At 42.0% G+C, this 22,532-nt stretch overlaps 1 protein-coding gene across 10 annotated transcripts in view; it reads left to right on the forward strand.

The window, feature by feature from the left end:
• CDC42BPA (CDC42 binding protein kinase alpha) overlaps nucleotides 1-22,317 on the forward strand; it is a 183,019-nt gene extending 160,702 nt beyond the window's left edge. For 8 of the 10 annotated variants that reach the window (XM_071421537.1, XM_071421554.1, XM_071421564.1 and 5 more), the window contains 6 exons: nucleotides 729-813; nucleotides 2,292-2,415; nucleotides 3,744-3,861; nucleotides 15,132-15,249; nucleotides 16,188-16,345; nucleotides 17,485-22,317. In XM_071421537.1, coding sequence (XP_071277638.1) covers nucleotides 729-813; nucleotides 2,292-2,415; nucleotides 3,744-3,861; nucleotides 15,132-15,249; nucleotides 16,188-16,345; nucleotides 17,485-17,616 — 735 coding nt within the window. In that variant the 3' untranslated portion in view covers nucleotides 17,617-22,317. Of the gene's footprint in view, nucleotides 1-728; nucleotides 814-2,291; nucleotides 2,416-3,743; nucleotides 3,862-7,764; nucleotides 10,036-10,288; nucleotides 10,475-15,131; nucleotides 15,250-16,187; nucleotides 16,346-17,484 lie in introns of those variants that run through there. The other 2 variants (XM_071421620.1, XM_071421610.1) reach the window with 2 other exon arrangements.
• The last annotated feature ends 215 nt before the right edge of the window (nucleotides 22,318-22,532 follow it).

The following is a 22,532-nucleotide window of genomic DNA, read 5'->3' on the forward strand; positions in this document are numbered from 1 at the left end:
GTCATTCAGTTTCTGAGTATCAATTTCTCCGTGCCAGATGCAAACCAGGATATTCTTGCAGTGAGGATACATAATGCAAAGATCAAAGTGCTCAGCTATTAACCATCTTGAAGAGAGAGCAATCTGGACTTTTATGGGGAAGTTCTTTCTGGTGTCTAAACTTTGAGTTATTAAGCAGTTGGAGCATTTTTTTTCCCTACACAGTAGAATGTGATTTAATACTTTGATTAATATTTGGCTCAAGACTTCCTTTTAATGGAAGCTACTTGCAGCAAACAAAATTACTACACTTAGGAGTCTCAAAAATAGTCATTTATTATGAAGTGTCTGTTTCTACACAATTTAGAGAGTGTGGAATGCCTCTTTGACTTTTATGTTGGAAATCACAAATACCAGTTTTTAGCAGTCTGTGTGTGCTCTTATCAAGCTGCAGAGCATTATTGTGACATGGTGCTAACACAAAGTAAAAGCTCAGCTCATTGCTTTGTACATCTAATGGAAAAATTGAGTTGGTATATGAAGTAGACTTGTAACACAACTGTCCATTTAAATGCTGGGAGGAATGGTGTTAAGCCTGTTTCTTGAAGTGGAATTTTAAGCAACCCCCTCTGTACTCATTCTCAAAAAAAGAAAGAGTTTAAAATTCTTTTGAACTCTTCTTTGTGGCTTTAATGACTTGGAATTGTTACTCTTGAGAGTGTTACAAGGACTATATTTTCTTGTTTCAGGTACGACCCTTGAATACAGAAGGATCACTAAACCTTTTAGGCCTGGAGACAGTCAGATTAATATATTTCAAAAACAAAATGGCAGGTAAGTAAGGAGAAGCCAATTTTCATCTTTCACATTTTTGTTTAGAAAGAGTGTTTGTCTGCATCTGTGCATTTCATAAAGGAATCTCTTAAATGTCTGTGTGCTTGTTAACTTGGGAAGAAGCCAAAGCTTATGGATTCCACAGTGATTGCAATGCTGCCTCTTCTCTGAACTTCTTTTGCCTTTTGAATATTCAATAAAGACTTGAATGAAGACTAGAAACTAGAATGACTGGATGCTCCCTCCAAATGTGGGATCACCTGCCAGAACACTGCCTAAAAAAGCCTGCACAATTAAAAACTTCAGTAGTCATTTTGGCAGCCCCAGATTAAAATCAATACTATATTTAACCTTTAATACTATATTTAACAAATGTTTCCCAAGCGTTTTAAAGTAATACAATGTATTTGTAACTTATTATTAGGGCCAGCTATGACTGTGTGCCACAATTTTAGCTTTAAAAATCTATTTTTGTTACGAGTCTTTCTGACTTTTTTTTTTTTTTTTTTTACTTTTTAGAGCCCCTTTCATAAGCATGCTCCTGATGAATTTCCTAAAACTTTTGTTTAACCTCTTAGGTGTTGAAACATGGTCTGTTTCAACAACCAAAAGCTATAAATTTTTGTTAACAACTTTCTGAAAACAGTGGAAATAAACACTCTAGGAAAATGTACTGCTGCTGGCACTGTCTCAGTGCTTATTTCAATTGCCAGCAAATTAGTACGAAAGGAATAGCAGTGGTGGAGAGGAGAAATATGCTGGAAGTATGTCTAGAGAATTTTCAAGTCTAATAAAGACTGAACATTAGAGTTGATCTTAAGGAAAGAAGAGATTTGAGTTCCATACAAAACTGTTTTGTCAGTGAGCAGTGAGCTTATTAAGTGTCACTTTAGTCTCCATAAATAGAAAACAGGACAGAACAGTTGCAACGTTCATTCAAAGTCACACAGCTGTTGTGTGATAATCGCTATTTTCCTTTTCATGTCTTTAATAAAGATCCCTCGGTCAGATGTACACACATGGAAAAAATCTTCCCTTTTCCCACAGTTGCATCAAAATACATTGATGTCCAAACATTTCAAAAGCAGTGTTCTCTTTGGAGCAGGGAACGAATGAAAGAGAATCTTGCATTCAGTTTCCAGACAGTCAGCAGAACAAGACTGTTCTAGTGATTTTCAGTGGGAATTTTGAGACAAAACTCAGATTCCCTTCCTAGCCACCAAAATGTTTATTTCAAAGAACACATCAGTGGTGTTTTGAGGACAGAGGTGGTGGCAGCTCCTGTGTGAAGGGTTAAGTCTGTTGCTACATACAGAGAAGTAGATAGTGGCCAAGGAAACCCATAAACCAAAGAATGTTTATTCAGGTTTGGTGGGAAAGGGGTGCTGTCCAGCACTAGCAGAGCAGAGGTAGAGTGTTGAAACTCAAATTCCATTAGTAGCTAAGGAACTGCATCCCCATTTTTGTGCTGGTTTCAGAGGGGGATGAGCTGGTGGTGCCTGAGACGTCAGACAACAGCCGGAAGCAGATGGTGCGGAACATCAACAACAAGCGGCGCTACTCCTTCCGCGTGCCCGAGGAGGAGAGGATGCAGCAGAGGAGGTCTGTATTCCACCTGTACTTGTCCTCTGTCCATGCCTGTAGGCCCTGATGGACACTGACTGATGCCAGGGTCGTGCTTCATTCTTTGTGTGGCTTTCTGGAATGGCCATTCAGGTGTTCCTGTCTCTTCTCTGCCCTGTTAATCCTCAGTGTTTAACTTGTGTCAATACCAGTTTGGATATGGATTTGCACTGGATGCACAATTAGTTCAGATGAATTGTGTGAAGCAGCTGTAATTTGGAATGCATGCCTCCACTTACTGTATGCAGGTGCATAGGTGTGCACATACCCTGTGTGTATATGAAGCTCTCCAATAAACACTTTGCAAAAGGAGATGACTTTGCTAACTATGCATATGGATCAATTGCTCTCAGACTCTGGTTCTGCTTTTCTTTCTGAAGGAGACTTTCCTCTCAGCAGTGTTCCAGGACATCTGTTTCTTTGATTTATAGATTTAACTACATAGAGTTTCTATAAAGCTCACAAAACTCACCTCTTCAGGGGACACAGACTGCAGGGTGTATTTCTAATGGGAGTGTTCAGCAGGTTACAAATACTTTCCTAAAAGGCAACAAAAACAGGTCTGCATTATGGGCAGTGTTTGCAGAGGATGTTATTGACCATTTGCTGTCACTCACTAGAAGTGACCTGCTACTGTGCTAAGCCACACTCCAAGAGCTGAGTATTTCACTTTCCTAATTTCCAGCATCTTGCGCCATTGGTTGGCTCCCAGTTTGTCTTTTTGGCTCTAAGGAAAGTAACAACTGTATGCAGTGGAGATAAAATTCCATTTCTTGTTTTTGCCTTTTCTGAGTTGATTGACATTTGGTCTCTTCAAAATCTTATTTATTCTGAGTTCTGAAATGCATCCTTGCCATTTTGAAGAGCTTTTAATTCTGACCACAGACTGAGAAAGGTACTGCAGTATTATTTTAATTTAATTTTCATACTTTATACATCATTTTCACCTCCACTTTGTAATATATCACAAGTAAGTTTGGCTTTTACTCATCTTACAGAGCTTTTTATCAGCTCATTCTGTGAATGTTAGTAACTACTGGGCATGGGCTGTTAAGCTGCAAACATCATTCTTTTATCCTGGCCCCTTGCCTTCTCTTCAAGCTGGAACCTTCTCCACACCAGTACTGACAGCAGGGATTTATCACTGTTAACATGGTTAAATAGTCATAGACTCATGGAGTTGTTTAGGTTGGAAAAGACTGGGTAATTTCCATTTGAAAATAGCTGATAATCAAAGCTGTACATGTTTTATAAATGCCCATCCTCACCTCAAAGGAAATACCTAAACAAAGTATCTTCTCTTCCAGGGAGATGCTACGTGATCCAGAAATGAGAAATAAGTTAATTTCTAACCCAACTAATTTTAACCACATAGCACATATGGGTCCAGGAGATGGCATACAGATTCTCAAAGACCTCCCAATGGTAAGTACAAAAGGACATGTGAGAGTGACTGACTGCTGCAGAGGCTGCAAATAAGTGAGAGAAAAACAAGTGCAATTTTAATGTGTAATCAGTGACATATTTCCTATCAGGAACAGTGTAACAAGGGGAATGGAGTAAAAATGCTCTGCTGTATGTAATGATATTTAAGCAAGGAGCATGACAAGCACTGAGTAGAGGAGGAGGAAGTGGAGTGCCTAATGCCAGGTTGGCCTCACAGTGTTGATGATAATTTTTATGACCCGTATGAAGGTGCAAAATTTACATGATTTGTGCTCTTTGTGGGTATGGAAAGAGAAATTCCCTTCTCGGTGAACTGGAGGTCAATTCCTTTTTTCTCCTCCCATTTTTAGCACCAACTTTGCCTATTTCTTCACAGCCTGTTTTCCTGTAGCAATTCAATGATGTGTACTGCTCAAATTTCTTCCCATGCCAAGTGCTATCTTTCCTGTTCTCTCCAAATTAAGTAGTCTCAGTGAAACAGAACTTCTTGCATAAAAATGAAGCTTTTAAGTTGAAAAATGGAAAAAGAAAATGTGCAATAGCACATGTTCATTTCCATAAGATCTCATGTAGGAAGTAATCACTTGGAAGTTGCTGAAATCTGTGATGAGCTAAAGACTAATTAATACTTGCTCATAAGAAAGTACTGTGCTGCTTGCTTCAAGCTACCTTGAGCATCTTTTGTGTCTTTATGTGTTCTGTATTGTTTTCTAAGTACATCCACAAAGACACAGATGTGATTCAGAAGATGCTAATTAGCACTGTAAGAAAGATGAGATGTTATGATAAAAACAGATGAAATTTGTTCCAGCATAAGACTCAGGCATTAGCACAGAACTGCTGTCTAAAATTATTATCATTGGTACTACTTGGAGTTTGTGCAGAAAACAGGAAGTAGATGCTGAAAAGTGCAAAGGAAACAAAAATAAGACTGGAAAATAAAGCTCAACATGCAGTTGCATGAGTTTAGGAGCCTAATCTCTGGTCATTGGATGCTCATTTTACCTCACTTTGGAAGGAAATGGTATTTTTATGTTGAACTTGACTGTAAAGTCTTCACTTTGATTTATTTTAAAGCTCGTATTAGACACACTCTGAGAAGCCTCTCAATAACAAATAGTTTTGGTGTAATGAGAAAAAAACAGTACTGGATTGTGTGTATTTTTATAAATGAACACATAATGAAGGAACTGTTTCTAGAAAACACATGACAAATCCAAGAGATGTTGGCAGGTGTGTCTCACCTGGATACAGGATTGCATGTGTCTCATGTTAGACAGAGAATGATCATTTGCTTCAGGGCAGGATGTAGATCAAAGCCTTTCTTCATTTCTCCATCTCTGGTAAGTTCTTTAAAATATTTGTGGCTCTTCTCAAGCAGAGAAAATAATCTGCTACCTCTATAGGTAGAGCAGAAGTATTCCTGTGTCACACCATCAGTATTTGAAAGTTCATGGCACTCAAAAGCTGCAGGGACTCTTAATCAAGCCCCACATCTGACAAATGTAAAACAAAGAATGATTCTATCTATAGAAGGGGATTTTACATAATTTCTTCAACAATGTCATCTCTCAATGGCTTTCAGCTTTGAACCCTTTCTAATTGCACTTGCCTTGTGTTAGCTCACAGGTCCTGTTTCAGGTTAGGACTGGTACTGTGCTATTGCAAATCAATATGATGCTTTGAAAATAATTCATGGGTCACTTCCCACACTTAAAAGTGATGAGAAGAATTAAAAAATGTGTACAATGTTGATTCCTGCACTTGTTCCACTGCTGCAGCTTCTTTTTAAAAAGTTATTATTAAAACCTCCTTTTTTGCAAGTAAGTATCAGTCTTAATGCTGGGAGATGTTGCTGCAAGACAAAGCAAATTTGTTGTGTATTTTTCCATCAGTTCCTTGCAATGTCATGTTGTATTTGTATTCTTCACTTAATTGGTACAGAATTGCATCAAGCACGGGACTTGAAAGTGTGTGAATTTGAAAATGTAACTTGAAATTAGGAAATAAATGTTCTGTCAAGAGCAACTTCAGTCCAGGCAGCTTTTTCTTTTCCAACAGCTTCCTGTAAGGTATTTGCCTGGACTGAGTTTCCATTTAATCCATTCCAGACTAAGAACTTTGTTTCTCAGGCACAGAAATAGAAGAAAAGGAGTTGTGTGGGCATTTGAGGTTATGTATAGAGTCTAATGTTTTACTGGAAGGAAATTTAGAACGAGAAGAGGGCATGGAAACAAAGGATGTTTCCTGGAGAATCAGTACACAAGGTAAAGAATAATCATCCAACCCTGTGTACAGTTTATCTGTATGGTGGTTCCTTTTCCAGGACATGGAATTATTGCACCAGTTTCATACCTTATTCCCAAAAGGTGGAAAACTGGGGGGTTTCTGTGCTGCTGAGTGTGTGTCCTGAGTTTGCAGCTGGAACATGTCCTCTGTATTTTTTAATAGATTAGTGTGGTTCAGAAGAGAAAGTATTTATTTTTAACAAACTTTGGGAAAGTTTGCAGCACTTTACTTTGGGAATGCCTGTTCTTGTTTGTGGAAGTGAATGGTAAAATGCATTTTTGGGGCTGAGGCTGGGGGTAGCAAGCAGTGCAAGGCTAATACTCAGTCTTCTCAAATTCTCTTCCTCCAGCTATTTTAGGTAGTACAACTTTTTTTTTTTTTTAATGGAGTACTGGAATGCAGAAGTGCATGAGAGAGTGGAGTGGGACTTTTCATTTGCAGTTTCTTCTGCTTTATTTGAGCACCTTCACATTTGGTTGGATCTACCAATAGAAATGTTTCACCCAGCATTGAGCTTTCACAGAAGTCAATATAGTGCTGTATGGGCAAAAGGGACCTTAGGTAGAAATAGGTTTTAATAGAGAATAGATATTTTAATCTCTGTGTTGAATGAGATTGTCACAAGCTAAATAGCCAGCTCAGCCCAGCTTTTATCTAGCACACATGGGTGAACTTTATAAAGCAAATGACAGTTTTAGGTATATGTATGTGTTTATATTTATTCATTAATATACACATATTCACTTCATAGATGCAGTGTGAATCAGAAAAAAACTAACCACTTCAGCCTCACTGCCTTTTTTAGGGGATATGCCAAGAACTGAGAGAAGCAGAGTTAGGATTGGTAGTGATGGCCCTTGATGGGTGGCTGGGCTGTGTCTGTGGGCAGCAGGGGACCTGCACTTGTGCTACTCTAAGCCTGGCCTGGTGGATGCAGAGCCTGCTTGCTCTCTGCCCACCACTGTCTTAATGGTGTCTTTTAAAAGACCAGCTGCAGAGAGTTTAATTTGTGTTGTAACTGGAATAGAGGGAGTGTTCAAACCCTTTTGCACTATTTGTTGTGTTGAATCAGGTGCCTGTTTGTGTACATATTCACCTGTTTGTTTGCCCTTGCTGGTGCAGCCACATGGGGGAGAAAGATGCTTTCTCTGTGTGTTGTTTGCAGTGTTTTCCAGTTTTCTTGGTATGCACCAGACACTCTGATGTGTTTGTGGAAGTTGCAGTCTGTTGGCCTAGTCCCACATTGTTCTTTCCATGAACAGACACCTTTGACTTCAGTAGAGCCCTGGAGTTTGGGCAGAACTATGGCCAAGGCTCAGAGGGACATCAGATTTAGGGGGTTTCAGGCAACTGTAAATCTGCATCCTTCTTTCCTTCATGGTGAGCACTCATGGTCTGGCTTTGGCACACAAATCTGTGGGCTGCAACACACCAGAAACCAGAAGCTGTTGTTTCCTATTAGCAGAGAAGTAATCAGTACATATTTGTGTTTTATTGCTGTGGATCTGGGTCATTGTCTTGTTTTGTACAATTTGGAATGGTTCCTGTTAGTGTATCCCCAAACTTATTTGTTTACATGTTTTTCTTCCCTAGCAGCCTGTCACCAATTAACCTGGCCGTACAGTCTGGCCTCCCTTCTGCCCTCTTGTCCCTTGAAGCCACTTTATCGTGGATGCTCCTTTGTAGTGAAGATCTGAAATCTGGAACTGCACTTACTGCAGCACAGACCACCTCTCTGTGTACATCAGATGTACAGGATTGATTTTGCTTTCATATTCTGCATGCCTAAGTATTTTTATATACAAAAGCTGGTCTTGACTGCCATTATATTTGAACATTATGCTTCAGTTTGACCTCATTATACATGAGCCATTCTACTTCCATTCTAGATGATGTGTGAAGCTTTGCTTGTTTCAATTGAGAAACTTTTAAAGTAAATGAATACTTATCTATATTTGGTATTCTTTAAAGAAAATGGGAACCCCATGCATGCATCTAATGGTGGAGTCTATGGAGAAAGTTCCATGGAGTATCATTTTTAAAATGTTGCCATATCGTGGCTTTCTCACATTCATGAATGCTGGCTAAATATTTCCATGATCTGCAGCTGGCCTACCCTCTGCTTTTAGCTTGTGGTTTTAGACACTGCCATATCTCCCTTATTGGCTTTTAGGAATGTAGCTGGCTTTGCTACCAGTTCTCTGCAGAGAACTCAGCAAAGTCTGCTGTCCTGGACCATTTTGGAATGGTGGCTTCTTGTACTGATATTTAGATGCTGCTAAAGTTACTAAGAACAATTTAATGTATATTATGTCTTATATGCCATAATGTGGTAATTGATGTTTTGGTTAACAGGCAAAGCCTCATAATAACCATGTGTTTAAAAAAAAAAAAGTTGGATTTTACCAGCTGAAATGAAGAGAACAGTAACAATAATGTTTGATATAATATGTATTGGGATGTGACTTAATGTTCTTCCAGACTTTAATACGTTCCACATACAAAAAGTAGTGCCTTAGGTTTAGTGGAGGGGTAAGCTATATTTTTACCATATTTTATATTTTAAGTCTTAACATTTCTAATATTACTCAGAAATACCTGTTTTAAGGAGATGAAATCAGTTGGACGAGGGGAAGAGGAACTTAGAAGTTAGAAAGGAGAAAAGGTGTTGTGATTTACTGGTATCCATAGGAAACCAGCCCACTGCAGGCTGACTGAGCATGTGCAGACGGCACAGGGAGGGAAACCAAGCCTTGAAAATCTCTTCCATTAAATCTGGATTTAGATGGCTTTCAATGATACGAGCACTTGGGTCAGCACATTCCATAGAGATGAATTAGAAAGTGTTCCTGTTCAGTTTGCAGGGTTATTTCTCCCCTCTCCTTCTTTACATCACGCTGTGGGAGCACACTGCTCAGCTGACCTATTACAAACATTTGAATTTCCCAATGTTTTCACACTTCATGTGCTGAGGAAGGGCCTGATCCTCTGCAGGGATGGCAGTGCTGGCTCCCCTTGGCACTGTCAGGATTGAGCCAGTGTGGAGCAGTGTAGTAAAAACAGGGTGACTCCAACTCTGGGAATGATTGGCATCTGACTCCATTGATTCAGAAAGCTGAACAATTGCTTTATTAAAACTATATTATATCACATTATACTATACTATATTAAAGAGATACTATACTATATACAAAAGATACATGCTAAAGAAAACTCGTGACTGTCTCCAGACAGCCAGGACACAGCTTTGAGCCAATTGGCCAAGAAATCAAAACAATCCTCAGCAGAATCCAATTGACAAATCACAATCTCCCTAACACATTGCACATGTGCAAAAACAACAGGAGCAGCAAGTAGAGATAAGAATTGTTTTCTTCTCTCTGTGCTTCTCCAGGAAAAATCCTGTGAGAGAGAATTATGTCTCTCTCTGCTCAGAGAATGTGAGTGCCACAGAGCAGGACATGGGCCTTGGTCACCTGTCAGCAGAGAGACTTGTCCCAGTGGTCTGACACTAACCCCTTCACCTTCCCACACAGCCTGTGTCCCCACCCTGTGGAAACACTGTTCCTCCCACTGCTGGAAATACTCTGTGTTTGTTGTACGGGTGATGATTTTAATGGAATCACTAAATTGCATGAATAACAGAAGGAAATCTCTTAACAGTCTCTAACTGCTGTGTATGCTCATCTTTTCTTCTCCCCACACCACCTCACCTGTGTTCACCTTCCTTTGTTTGTGTTATGTCTATTTTAGATTGTAAGCTCCTCAAGGCAGGGAACTGATACTTCTCAACTGTCTGTAAAGCACCTTTTACAACTGTGGTGCTCTTTGAAATATCAAAAAATAATAAATATTAGAATCGATTCCCAATGAGTTAAAAGTTTTATTTGTTTCTAATGTTTTAGCCAACAGCAAGGGCTGCAGCCCATCAGACTCTGTGTCAGGAAGGTGCTCAGAGCACTGGGGGTGGCAGTGTCAGCCCCTGTGTGCTGCCAGCCAGCAGGGTTTGCTGTCTGCTGTCCCTGCTCTGTGTCTCACTGCTCTTGTGGAACTGCTGGTGCCGGTGTAACCTGTACAACCATCCTTCATTGCTTTCTCTCTCTGTTGTCTTTGATAGCAGCGTTCCCCTTATCAATTCCCTCATCATCACTCCCGTCTGATCTCCTCTCCGAGCAACTTTGAGCACATCTACCACATGACTGTTAATTCAGCTGAAAAATTCCTCTCTTACGATTCCATACACCCTGCATTTTCCCCGCCTCCACGCTCTGTCCTCGGTACTCCAGACTTTGTCACTCTGAGGGTATGAATGGCTGAGTCAGGTGTTCACTCTACTAACACTGTGTGGTTTTCCTTTTGCCTGGCTATTAACGTGGGAGAAAACCCCTTGTAAGCTGTTCCTTCACCCCTCCATTTCCTTTTGCCCCAGACAATTTACTTTCTGCTATCAGCTGGGGTCTTCCCACAGCTCTGACAAGAAACAGACACTTCATGGCCTTAGGAAAAAAAAAGATGAGTTTGGGGCTGAACCTTTTTCTATGAGAATAAAATTTTTAATCAGCAGGAAGGATGTGGGAATTTTGAATGAGAACTACTCTGTTTCCCAGTGTTCATCCTCCAGCAGTCACAGTGCTGCATACCAGGTTGAATTAGGAAGAGGTTCTGGATCTGTCTATGTTGGACCAAGTTTTCAGCCTGTTTGTTTATGATGAATTCATGTGGAATGTGAGAATTTGTGCACTGTACTGGACACTGATGGAAAGGGACAGACACAACTAGTGACTCAGGCAGTTTCTAGGTTAAAGTAAATAAGTTAAATTAGAACATGTAGAAACAGGATAAAAATTAAAGATGGCGACAACTTGCTGATGTAGATCCTCTTAACCCTGGTAGTTTTAGGAAGAAACTGAGGTAGGATGCTGTTCTTTAGGCATCCTTCCAGTTGCAATGTAGATTGGAGGGATGGAAGTGGTCTTTCCTTTTTTTTCTTGCATTGTGCATCCAGGTCTGCCTGCCTGGGGTTTGCTGTGTCCTGTAGAAATCCAAACCAGAGTGAAGCAGGCACACAGGTACCTGCAGTGCATCACAGCTGTGTACCATGCTGGGGCCTGCAGCTCTGCCTGGGACCGATAAATCAGGAATAACCTGTAGGTAGATGTGTGTGATGCTGTTGTTTGCTCAGGATTTGTGTGGGTCCAGGCCATGCCCATTGCTGTCATGGGAACGTTGCTCTTGGTTTCTGGCAAACCTTCACTGCCAGGCTGCTTCCAGTGCCTCTGGGCTGCCCTGCTGGAGCCCTGTCACTGGGAAGGTTTTGGAAACATATCTGCATCCAACACTTGACTGAATTGAAAAATGCAGGAGGAAAATAAATCTTCTCCTTATGGCTCCAAAACCAATTTGCACAGCTGAGCTTTGACTGGTTACATGCATGGTCATGTGTCACTGCTGTGAGTCCCAGTTGTCACAGCCATTAACACACGAGAGGAATGCTCTGTTGAAATGCAAAAAAAATACTGTTAAGTTGAATTGAAAGCTGTTTCTCTCCTAGAGGGTCATTATAGGGTCACTGAAGCTGTATTTCAGTTCTGGTTGTGACAGGGTTGTTTTAATCCAACTGTGCTATAAAATTGTCTGTGTTTAACATGCAGTGATGTGTCACCGGACTGTGACCCTCCCTCTACCTTCCCTTTCTCATGTGAGTAGTCTCCCTGGGATCAGTAAGGAATGACCCCTGGTGCTTTAGACAGTAACTCTCAATTTTTTTCTCTAGGAGCATCCTTCATCCTAATGTTGCAGCCTCCTAGCATAAACTGGAGGGGAAAAAAAGTGAAGTGGGCAACCTGGAGTGTCAAGATCCTGCCTTGTTAGCTCCTTAGAGCACTAGAGGTTTAGTCTTGTGTGAGGAAAAGTGTTTGTCTGCTTTGGGGCATGAGGGTAGAGGTGCTGGAAGCTGTATGGAAAGGCAGGCTATGAGTTTGGTTTCATGTCTATCCATCCTCCCTTTGTGTTTGGAGATGTTAGTGTAAGAAGGGTGCCATGGTCCCAGGTAGGATTGGATATTGGAACCAGGACAGTGTGGAATCCATAGGAGAGTTGAAAAATGACTTGTTAAAGTAGAGTCTGTCATGTTATTTCATGGGAGAGTTGAGTTTTATAGTGTGATGAACAGAGCACTACTTTAGAACAAAACAAACCCCAAAGCAAGACCAAGCAGCACAATGGACAGAGGAACAGAAGCAGTCACTGTGGGTGCTGTACCTGTCCAGTCAGAGCCTGTCCCTCATCCCAGTGCTGCAGAAGGTCCCCAGGGAGCTGGAGCAGGAGCAGAGGCTCTGTAACCCTGGCACTGATTGCACCCACAACTCCACTCTCCAGCTGGAATGGGATGCACCCAAATAATCTGGGCCTCTCACCCTGTTTCACAGTGATTCACTGTGCTCAGCAGCAGCTTCTCTGCTGCTGCTTTTCCCCCACTTCTTTCATCTTTCTCCATCTGGTCCAGCAGTGGGGATGAATTTTCCTGCTAGGATTTGAATTGTTGCTCGAAATGAGGGGTTTTTGTCTCTCTAAAGCAAGCTCAGGTTTCCTTTTGTTTTCTGTGTTTTTAACCTGCTGCCTTGTGCTGCTTTATAACTACCGCTAATAACCGCTGTTTATTTTCCTTTGAATCCCCTTCCTGCATCATGTGCACACCACTTCCAGGAGGTTTGGTCCAAAATGCCAGCAGCCCTGGCATGTGCTTATTTTATTTTTAGAACAAAGAACGATGAAAGATTTGCTTGTGGAGAGACTTCCTACAAGGAATTACATGGACGTTGCGAACTGAGGGCATGAAAAATAATCATCTTTAGAGCACAGTCTTAAAACAAATGAGTCTTTTTTTGTGCACCCATGCATTCCCTCCTTCCCCTGGTACCTGTATGTTGCCTGCCCAGTCACTGTGAAGGAGGTTAATCACCTTATCATTAAACAGAATTGTTCTCTTTGCAAAATGAACCTCTGTAGGTTTATACCAGCCTTGCAGCCCCAGTGTACTAAGCCAGTGCTGCACTTGGCTTTCCTTTCTTTCTCAAAACACAGCAGTAACTCATCCCTCCCTTCCTCTCTGTATGGTCAGGGGAACGACCCTCCATGGTTTAGGTACAGCCAGGATGCTCAAACTCTGCATCTCAGTTTGTCACGTGGGAAAAATGCAGCAGCTCAGTATTTTGTACTGCAAAGTAGGTTGGTTATTAAAAAACAAAAAAGAAGGGGGGAAGCTAAGCAAGAGACAGCGATAGTATCCCACAAATAATTTAAGAGACTGTTTCAAGCCTTTAGGTATAAATCCTCATGGTGCAGCAGTGGAAGAAGGGAGAAGTAAAAAGAGCTTTTTCATTGGTAAGGTCTCTGATTCTCTTTTGCTGGTGTTTGTGAGAGATCTGGGAACAGATGAGAGATTTTAATTCTTATTTGCTGCACATTAAAAATCAGCCATTTCTGGCACCCTGGGAGAATGAAAAGCCAAGGGTTGCCTGAAGATCAAAGGGGCCTGTCAGAGCAATGATTCCAAGGATCATTGTAAGACTGGATTTGGCAGCAGGTTGGTAAAATTTATCTGATGAGGTCTGACCTGTATGAAATCTGTTTCTTACGCAGCCTCAATTTAATTATCCTTTTTAAAATACAGATAGAGACATGGGTAGTACCAAGGTTCTCTGAGAATATCCTTGTGGGGTAGAGTCTTTGTTCTGATCTGAAATTTTCATTAACACCCTAGTTTAAAGAAGCACTGCACTTGCAACTATTGCTTTATATATGGCTACTCTTCTCAGTGTGAGGATGGGGAAATAATAAAATACAAATAGGAAGAAACAGTTACTGCAGAGGGGGGGCTGTAGAGGGTAAAGGAAGTAATTCTTAGAGCTACCTGCATTTCTTTCACATTGTGCATCTATGAAGATTCCCTGAACCTAGTCCCAGTTAATGGTATTGGCTTAATAGTGCAAATCACACTCTATTGATGAGCAGGACAAGGTCTCACATTTAGCCAGAGCTGAAATGACACACATGGGCAGGTAAGCCAGCTCATACACAGAGAGAGGGGCTAAGTAATCTGAGAGGTCTTCTCCCCTAAGGTCAGCTGTAGGTTAACAGAAGCAGAAATAAAATCTCCCAGAACTCACTTCAAAGTACTCTTTCACCTTCTTTTAGAGACAGCTTATGTTTGGGGAACTGCCATATCTAAGTAGGAAAGTTATGGTTTATCTCCTCTGTAAAGGACCACTTCAGTCCAGTAAATGATTAGTTTAGAAAGCCACACTAGAACTCTCAGGATTCAAAACAGGAGCGATAATTAAAATATGTAGAAAAACAGTGGCATGTGCTCTGGTCCTCCTCTTTGTACAGGCTGGAAACAGGAGGCTGCTTCTCACTTTGGCTCAGCTAATGTAGGTTTGGAGGGATGCTGTTAACACCTTTGGAATTTCATAAGTAATTGCTATACAGATTGATCCACTATCTATTAATAACTCTGCAAGCATTAGGGATTAACCTGGATATTGTATCAACTTACACAATCATGGCACAGACGATGGCATCAAAGAGAAATTGTAATTAGATCCTTGGAAGCTTGTGTTCAGAAAAAAGGCCTTATGCAGTGTGATTTGAATATATCTACAGCAGCTTAATTAGGCTTGCAAGCCATCCTTTCAGGGAAATTCTGGGACTATTCCGTGTATTCTTTCAGTTCCCTGCATATGTCCATGTAATTCAGCACTTGACTGCCGCGTTGCGTGTGCTGCCAGTCTCTGCACTAAACTGCAGAATATTATTTTGCAATTTTTGCTGACTTGCTGCCCAGATACTCAGCTCTGGTAAGGTCGGGGCTTTCCTGTGTTTTGGGGCCTTACAAGACAGAACTGCACGGTTGAGGCAGCGGTGGATAAGTGACCGTGTGGTGTGTGTGTGCGTTTCAGAACCTGCGGCCCCAGGAGAGCCGGACGGTGTTCAGCGGCTCCGTCAGCATCCCGTCGATCACCAAATCCCGCACGGAGCCGGGACGCTCCATGAGCGCCAGCAGCGGCTTGGCAGCACGTAAGCAAACTGAGCTCTCTTCTTCTGGGGGCTGGGCACAAGGGTTTCAGGGAAAGGGCTGCCTGCAGTTCCTTCTCTCCACGCTGGATGAGGATTTTCCCAAGTGATGGCTGACTGTGTTGCTGCCAAGGGCCAGCAGAGCATTTTAGTCTTGCTTTCAAAGGAGCACGTGAATAAGCAGGTAGTGCTTTTGAGAGTCCCACACTCGTAATTGGTCAGGTTTTTTTCAATTGATGTTAGAATTCAAATTACATTCTTAGCCCTGGGACTGTTTTGCTCCTGCTCAAGTGTTTTAAATCAGTGACAAATTGTTCACAAGCTCCATTGTGGTGGTGTTCACAGGGGTCCCAGGACAAGAAAAGAGATGAGAATCTTGACTCCATGTTTCAGAAGGCTGATTTATTATTTTATGATATATATTATATTAAAAGAAAATGATATATTAAAACTATACTAAAGAATAGAAGAAAGGATTTCATCAGAAGGCTTGAAAGGAATAGAAAGGAATGATAATAAAATCTTGTGACTGACCAGAGAGTCCGAGACAGCTGGACTGTGATTTGCCATTAATTAAAAACAACCACATGAGACCAATCACAGATGCACCTGTTGCATTCCACAGCAGCAGATAACCATTGTTTACATTTTCTTCCTGAGGCCTCTCAGCTTCTCAGGAGAAAAGATCCTAGCAAAAGTATTTTTCATAAAATATGTCCATGACACTCCATGGTTGTTAATTTTGTTGCTGAGCTGTGTGTAGCTCTTGATGCCTCTCTTGCCTCTATTGCAAAGATAAAAAAGACTGGACATGGCACTTGGTGCTATAGTCTGGTTGAGGTGTTAGGGCATAGGTTGGACTCGATGATCTCAGAGGTCTCTTCCAACCTCGTTATTCTGTGATTCTCTGTCTGTAACACAGCTTGATCCCTGTGTTGCAGGATCGTCGGCACAGAACGGCAGCGCTTTGCGCAGGGAATTCTCGGGAGGGAGCTACGGAGCGAAGCGCCAGCCCATGGCATCGCCCTCGGACGGGTCCCTGTCCTCAGGGGGGCTGGACCAGGGCAGTGATGCTCCCACAAGGGACTACGAGCGAGAGGTGAGTGGCTGCAGCAGGAGGAGGAACCTTTCAGGTGTGGATAAAGGTGAGGCACTTCAATCCTCTCATGGGGTTAGCTACAAGTTTGGGAGTCATTGACAGTGGAGAGATGGATTTCCTGTGTTTCAAGCTACAAAAGGCTTTGGCCAAAGTGTCAGCTCTGGTGCAGGTATTTAGGATGCAGAAAAAGCTCTCCAAGTTCCTTAGCTGGAGATGTGTGGATAGCGAGGCTCCCTGAAACACAGACCCAGAAGAGTAACAGCCTGATCGTGGCATATCACAGCTTGAAGTGTTGATATTCCTTTTGGCCTTTATGTGCAAAGATTCCTAAGCTATCTTAGCAACCACTTCACAGGAGGCACTTTGTACTCAGAAGTTAACAAGGCAATTTAAGAATTATAATTTTGTTTAGAGCAGGAAAATGATTTAATAATTTCTATTTGGTGCAGTCAAGACTATCATTATGATAGGACTGAAATCCTGCCCAGTGCTAAACTCAGTCCCTCCAGCCAAAATCCTTTTACATAGGAGGATTCAATCTGACACTGGCCTACAAAACTTCCCCAACCCATTTTCTTACCAAGGAGTGTGAAAATAAGAGATCACACAGGCTTTTCATGATACTGGATATATCCTGCCAGTGGAAGCTGAAAGGCAGCTGTCAGTTCAACTTCAGGCTCAGAATTGCATTCTCCAGTGCTCTGGAAGATCCAAGTAACTCAATAGGATGATTGAACTGATACCCTGGGGCTGACATAGAAGAGGAAGCTGTGATGAAGCCACAAAATTTCTCATTTTAGTGCAAGAGCATCTTGATCATAATCTGTGAAAATGCAGGAGCTGTTGTAGCTGCACACTCTGCTGGCCAAGCAGCCTTGGCAACACACAGACTGCCAGAATCCCACTGGTGCTTTGTCCTTATGTCAGTATCACTTATGCCTGCTGAAAGCAGAGTGACCTGACCATTTAATCTCAGGTCTCCTTGGAAATTGCGAGCAAAAAAGATCCCTCAGTATTTTTGGACACAAGCAAAATCCGCAGAGGCCTTTGAATCCAGCCACTGTTGCTGGGACACTCTGTGACCCCCAGAGTTGCTGTCCTGTTACTTACTGGTGTTCCTGTGTGTCTCTGGGCTGCAGGACTCTGACTCTCCGAGACACTCGACGGCATCCAACAGCTCCAACCTCAGCAGCCCTCCCAGCCCGGTTTCTCCTCACAAGACCAAGAGCCTCTCCCTGGAGAGCTCTGACCACGTGAGTTGGGACTCATGAACTGCTTCAGCATTCAGATATGGCATCACATCAGCTTGCTGTCCCCATGGCTGTCCCCTTCACTTGCTCCAGTTCTCACCTTCATCCTCCTAACCCTCCCCATTCCCTGTCGGAAAAGGATCTGGGAGTGGGGTACAGAGGAAGGTAAAAGCTGGTCGCCTTCAGCACCGTTCAGCATTGCCTCACCTCCCCAGATCTGACAGCAGCAAATGAGCAAAGCTAGGGTGTTGGTAAATATCAGATGCTGTAGATTTGTATTAGTAATGGTTTCATTTTTGTGGTTACAGCTGCTTCATTTTTAAAGACATATTTATCCCACTCCCCTTCCACTTCCCAAAAGGTAGCATAAGTAGACCAGACCAGTGTCAACAAGAGAAAATTCAGAGGGATTTTGTTTTCATACAATAGCTCATTGTACTGTACAAAAGTAGCACAGAGACCCCTTCCCCACCATGGGGAATGATCAGTATGTCAGAGGCACATAAAAGCTTTCAGCCACCACGTTTGAATGTCAATCTGATTGTCGCCAGCAAATCCTTATTGATTAAAATGATGCATATTTTACTACAGTACAGAGTTTAAATAAATACGCAGATGTTAGAGTAAAATACGTATGTATATATTCAAAGAAAAAAAGCATTGTGTATGCAGCAGAAGATGGATGCTTATTTAAGAGAGCCTTTAATTTAAGATTTGTGTTGTCCCTGTTTTCATGCTCGGTGATTTACAGACTCGGAGGCCTGGCTAAAACCTCCGGCAGGACAGAGATTCTGTGTGCTCGCGGCACTGCCCCCGCAGTGCTCTCACTACACTTCTCTCCTTCTGGCCTTCAGTAGCAGAACTGAAGCTGTAATTCCTGTTTTGCTCACAGTCCCCATCCTTTTCAGAAACTACAACAGTTGGCAGCAAGGCCCTGTCCCAACAGCCAGCCACAGGCTGCCCTGGCTCCGTGCGTGCCACCTGTGAGCTGGAGCCTTGCAGCAGCTACAGGAGAGGTCCTTCAGGCAGCAAGGGAGTTCAGTGCAGCTGGATTCAGCAGGAAAACTGTTCCCCTGGGTCAGCCTTTCAGCAGGTTTAACTCAGAAGGGAGCAGTCTTCCACACCTCCTTGACCATCCCTAAACAGCAAACTCTTACAGTCATTACCAAATACTGGTTGCTAATACACATCAGCCAAACGAGTGCCCTTAGCCCAAAGCTGGCCCTGGCTGGCTTTGTTGTCACTGTAGCAACAAAGAACCTTGAAGACTGACCTCACACTGTTCACACTGTGGTAGTCAGAGACGCCTGGTGACCCACAACTGCTGCACTGGCAAGGTTGGTTTTCCTCTGCCCCCTACCTGTGCTGCGGGTTTGTGCAATTTGCAGTTGTTTCTATGTGCTCACCTGCTGTTTGGTTCCAAAAGCAGGGCAGGTTGGAGGGCAGGAAGTATTGCAGTGGAAGGCAGAGCCTGCTGAAGCTGGAAAAATAAATAAAAAGCTGAAGTGGTCACCCAGTCAGCAGAATAAATGAGAGACTGATAGCAGATGTATGGTAAGAGGAAGATGTCTCTTCTCTTTAGTTAGCAAGGCAGATTGTGCTTTTCATTTGGGATGAGCCTCTCTTCCCAGTAGTGTTGTTGCTGACTTCATACTATGACCATACTCAAACACATAAGGGCTTTTTGTATTTAGACTATTGGGGTTTGTGGGTTTTGGAAACTTGTTATGGCTCTCATTAAACCATTCTGTGTTCTTGCAGTCAGCAGTTATGTAGAGTTTCACCCACACAGAGGTGTTTGGAGTTTTGCAGTTTCTGTCTTCCCTAATAGAAGTTGTAGGTAAGTTCAAACCATGTACAGTAATTTCCAGGTATGATCTAAATGTGACATAGGGAACAAGACACAGATCATCTAATCCATTTAATCGTGCTGGGTCTCCTAGGTAAGATTTCTCTTTCACTCTGAATCAAGAGGCTTATCCAAGTTTAAGTTCGTTCAGTGTTATTTTGGGACAGGGATTCAAGAAATTATTGTAGGAACCATCATATCAAAAGCCTGTCTCTCTCCTATTTGGGTATTTCAGAGTAGCAAGCTGCTTGTGTTGTTTGTTTTCACTTCAAACCTACTACTTTTGCAAGCCTGGCATTTGAAATTAAAAGCTTTAGCAAAGAGCAAAGCATCTGAAAGTAATTCCTCCCAGAAAAGTTTATGTATTTCTGAGGGACAGATAGGCAGGGCATTATTGGCATTATTGAAATTCCACATCAGCTTCTTTTTAAAGGCTGCATATTGCTTCAAGTATAGGCACTGCTTTTTCCCCACAATTCCCTTGTTTTGGTGAAGCATGTCCACACACTTTTCAAAGCCTTTGCAGACTAGTTTTGTATTTACTGTATGTTGTATTTAAATAATAATCTTATTTTGATGTTGAGAGAAGGCATTTAAACAGTAGTCATTAAAGACAGAGCAGCCTGCATGGCAGTCCCCTGAGAGAGGGTCACAGGATTGTTTTCCATGGACTTTATTTTTCTGCAGCTGTGCTAAAGCTCTATCTGAAAATGGAACCTGAAGAGCCACCACTTAGCAAACATTAAATTGAGTAAACCCCTGTGTTTGCTCTGTTCCAGTGCCTGCAATCTATTGATACCAACCCCTGGCATTTTCAGGCAGAGCATAGGTCAGCTGTGTTCCAACACTAAGCTCAGAGGATGAGAGCTCCACAGGCCCACACTGTTTGTACACTACAATGCCCAAGCCTCAGCAGTCTTCTCTAGGATTTATTTAATCATTAGTTTGGTCCTGTGCATTTTTATATGTGTCTGTTCAGAAGAGAAACAGCAACTGTTCTCTCAGTTGAAAAGCAAATGACCACATCATTTATTGGAAAAGAGAAAAATTGTCCTAGGGCTTCAATAGTTTTATATATTTGGGGACCATTTGGTTACAGACTCAATTTGAAACCACACTCATCTCTTTTTGTTGGTATGCATACTGCAGCTGAGCTTTCTAAAGACTCACTGGGCTAGGAAAAGTAACTTGGTCATTTGAACTGTAAGACTCTTGACTGGTATCTCCAGGGCAGTTGTCTCCTGAGGTTTGATGTTTGCTCCTTTGCACTGTAGCACTGCTTCAACTCCACATGTCGAGGGCTGCATTTTGTTCTGGGAGCAGAAACCCTTCTGACACCCTCCCCCTGAATTCCTGAGTGTGGCACATGTTCTCTGTACACAGGATGTGTTTCTAGCTGGGTTTTTTCCTTTTGGCTGAGACTGAAGGTGTTTGTTTGCATTTTTGACAGTGCTTGAACAGATGGGTTGTTGGGGTTTTGCCTTTAATTTTTTCCTCTATTTTGATGGCAACAAGGATCTGAACAGATTCAGGCAGCTACTAAGGATTCCAGGTTATAGGATGGAATAGGTTTGGCAAATAGTTTTCCCCTGCACGTGTGCACACACAGGTATGTGGTTTCCTCCCACATTTCATAAACCCAAAAGCAGGGCTACAGTCCTCTCTTCTCTCTTGCCTTTGGCCTGTAGAAGACAGCTGGTGGTTTCAAAAGAACATTCCTGAGACTGTGGTGAAATAGTTGCTTCTTTTCCCCTCCATTAATTGCTGTGGCTTGTTATGAATGAACATTTTGCCCATTTAAATGAGTTTCAAAACTGAGTCAGGAATGTTCTCTCTTTGATTTGATTCTGATAAGTTACAACCCAAGTGTGTTATTCTCAGGTACATGGCAGAGGGAAGTTAAGGGTCTTGCCATACCAAAAAAGTCCAAAAAGCATAGTTTATTTATAGAAATGTAGTTTAACTGCACCTAACTGGTTCACAGTGTGTCAGCCCTTCCAAACAGAACAGTTGGATTATTAACACAGAAACAGATTCTGGCCCTGTGCTGTTTGCATGGCCAGACCCTGAATGACAGGACAAACATGCTCTTGGGTGGAAAAAAATTTCCTTTTCCATTTTATGAATGCATTAAGGGTAAAACTTACTGCAGTGCAAGTACCCCCAGCTCCTGAGCCTTAGTCTGAGAATGGAAGTGGCACATAGCAATTCCTGCTGTGGGTTCTTTTGTGAACACGAGCCCTTTCCATGGAGGAAATGGGACAACTTTTCTGCACTAACACAAAGTGTGAGCCCCCTTCTGTGCACTTTGTGTTCACAGTTTGTTTGATAAACACCCCCAGAGGCCGCTCTGCTGCAGGCTTTCCAGTCTGAATTCCAGCTCCTCTCATTCCAGCTGCAGCTCAGTACAACCTATTTTCATTCTCCATTTGAGACAGTCATCTACAGGGAAGAAATCCACAAACAAACCAGTGTTGCTATACCTGCCTTTTTATGTATGACAGTTTCATATCATTTATTTTTAAAATATGTTTTTTAGGTTTTTCATTGTAATATTATTGTACAGTTTTGCATGGCATAGATGTAATCACTTTTTTTGTTTTAGAGTATAAAAGCTGACAAGTGTGCGTGTGGGGGAAAAAATTCTGCTTTTTGCCTCTTCTCACTCTTTTGTTTAATGCCCTCAATGTTGTAGGGGACATTGTAAGAGATTCTCTGCTACAGAACAATGATGTAGATTCTTTTGCACAGAAATATTTAAGGTGGAACAGTCAACAATGTAAAAATGACTTACCACCAATATTTTATGTTGGTAACACACTTAATATTAACCTACTTTGATGTACTGCAATAAAACAGGGAACTGTTAGAAATGTAGATGTTCTGTCTTTTTTCCCACCTCCCCCCATTAAGCTTTAAGGAGGAAATGGAAATGGTGCTTTTGAAGATAAAACATGCTGGTTCTAACACATTTGCACAAGTGCACAGTGGGAAGGAGTATGTGAGAAAATCTATTTCCCTTTAGCAGCTTTCAGAAAAAGCAACCAGATCTTTTTGAAAATACAAAATTAAAGTGACTGGATACTTT

The sequence above is a fragment of the Agelaius tricolor genome, unplaced genomic scaffold (genome assembly GCF_023055355.1).
Source record: "Agelaius tricolor isolate 1412-34295 unplaced genomic scaffold, bAgeTri1.0.p SCAF_1, whole genome shotgun sequence".
In the NCBI taxonomy this organism is placed as follows: Eukaryota; Metazoa; Chordata; class Aves; order Passeriformes; family Icteridae; genus Agelaius; species Agelaius tricolor.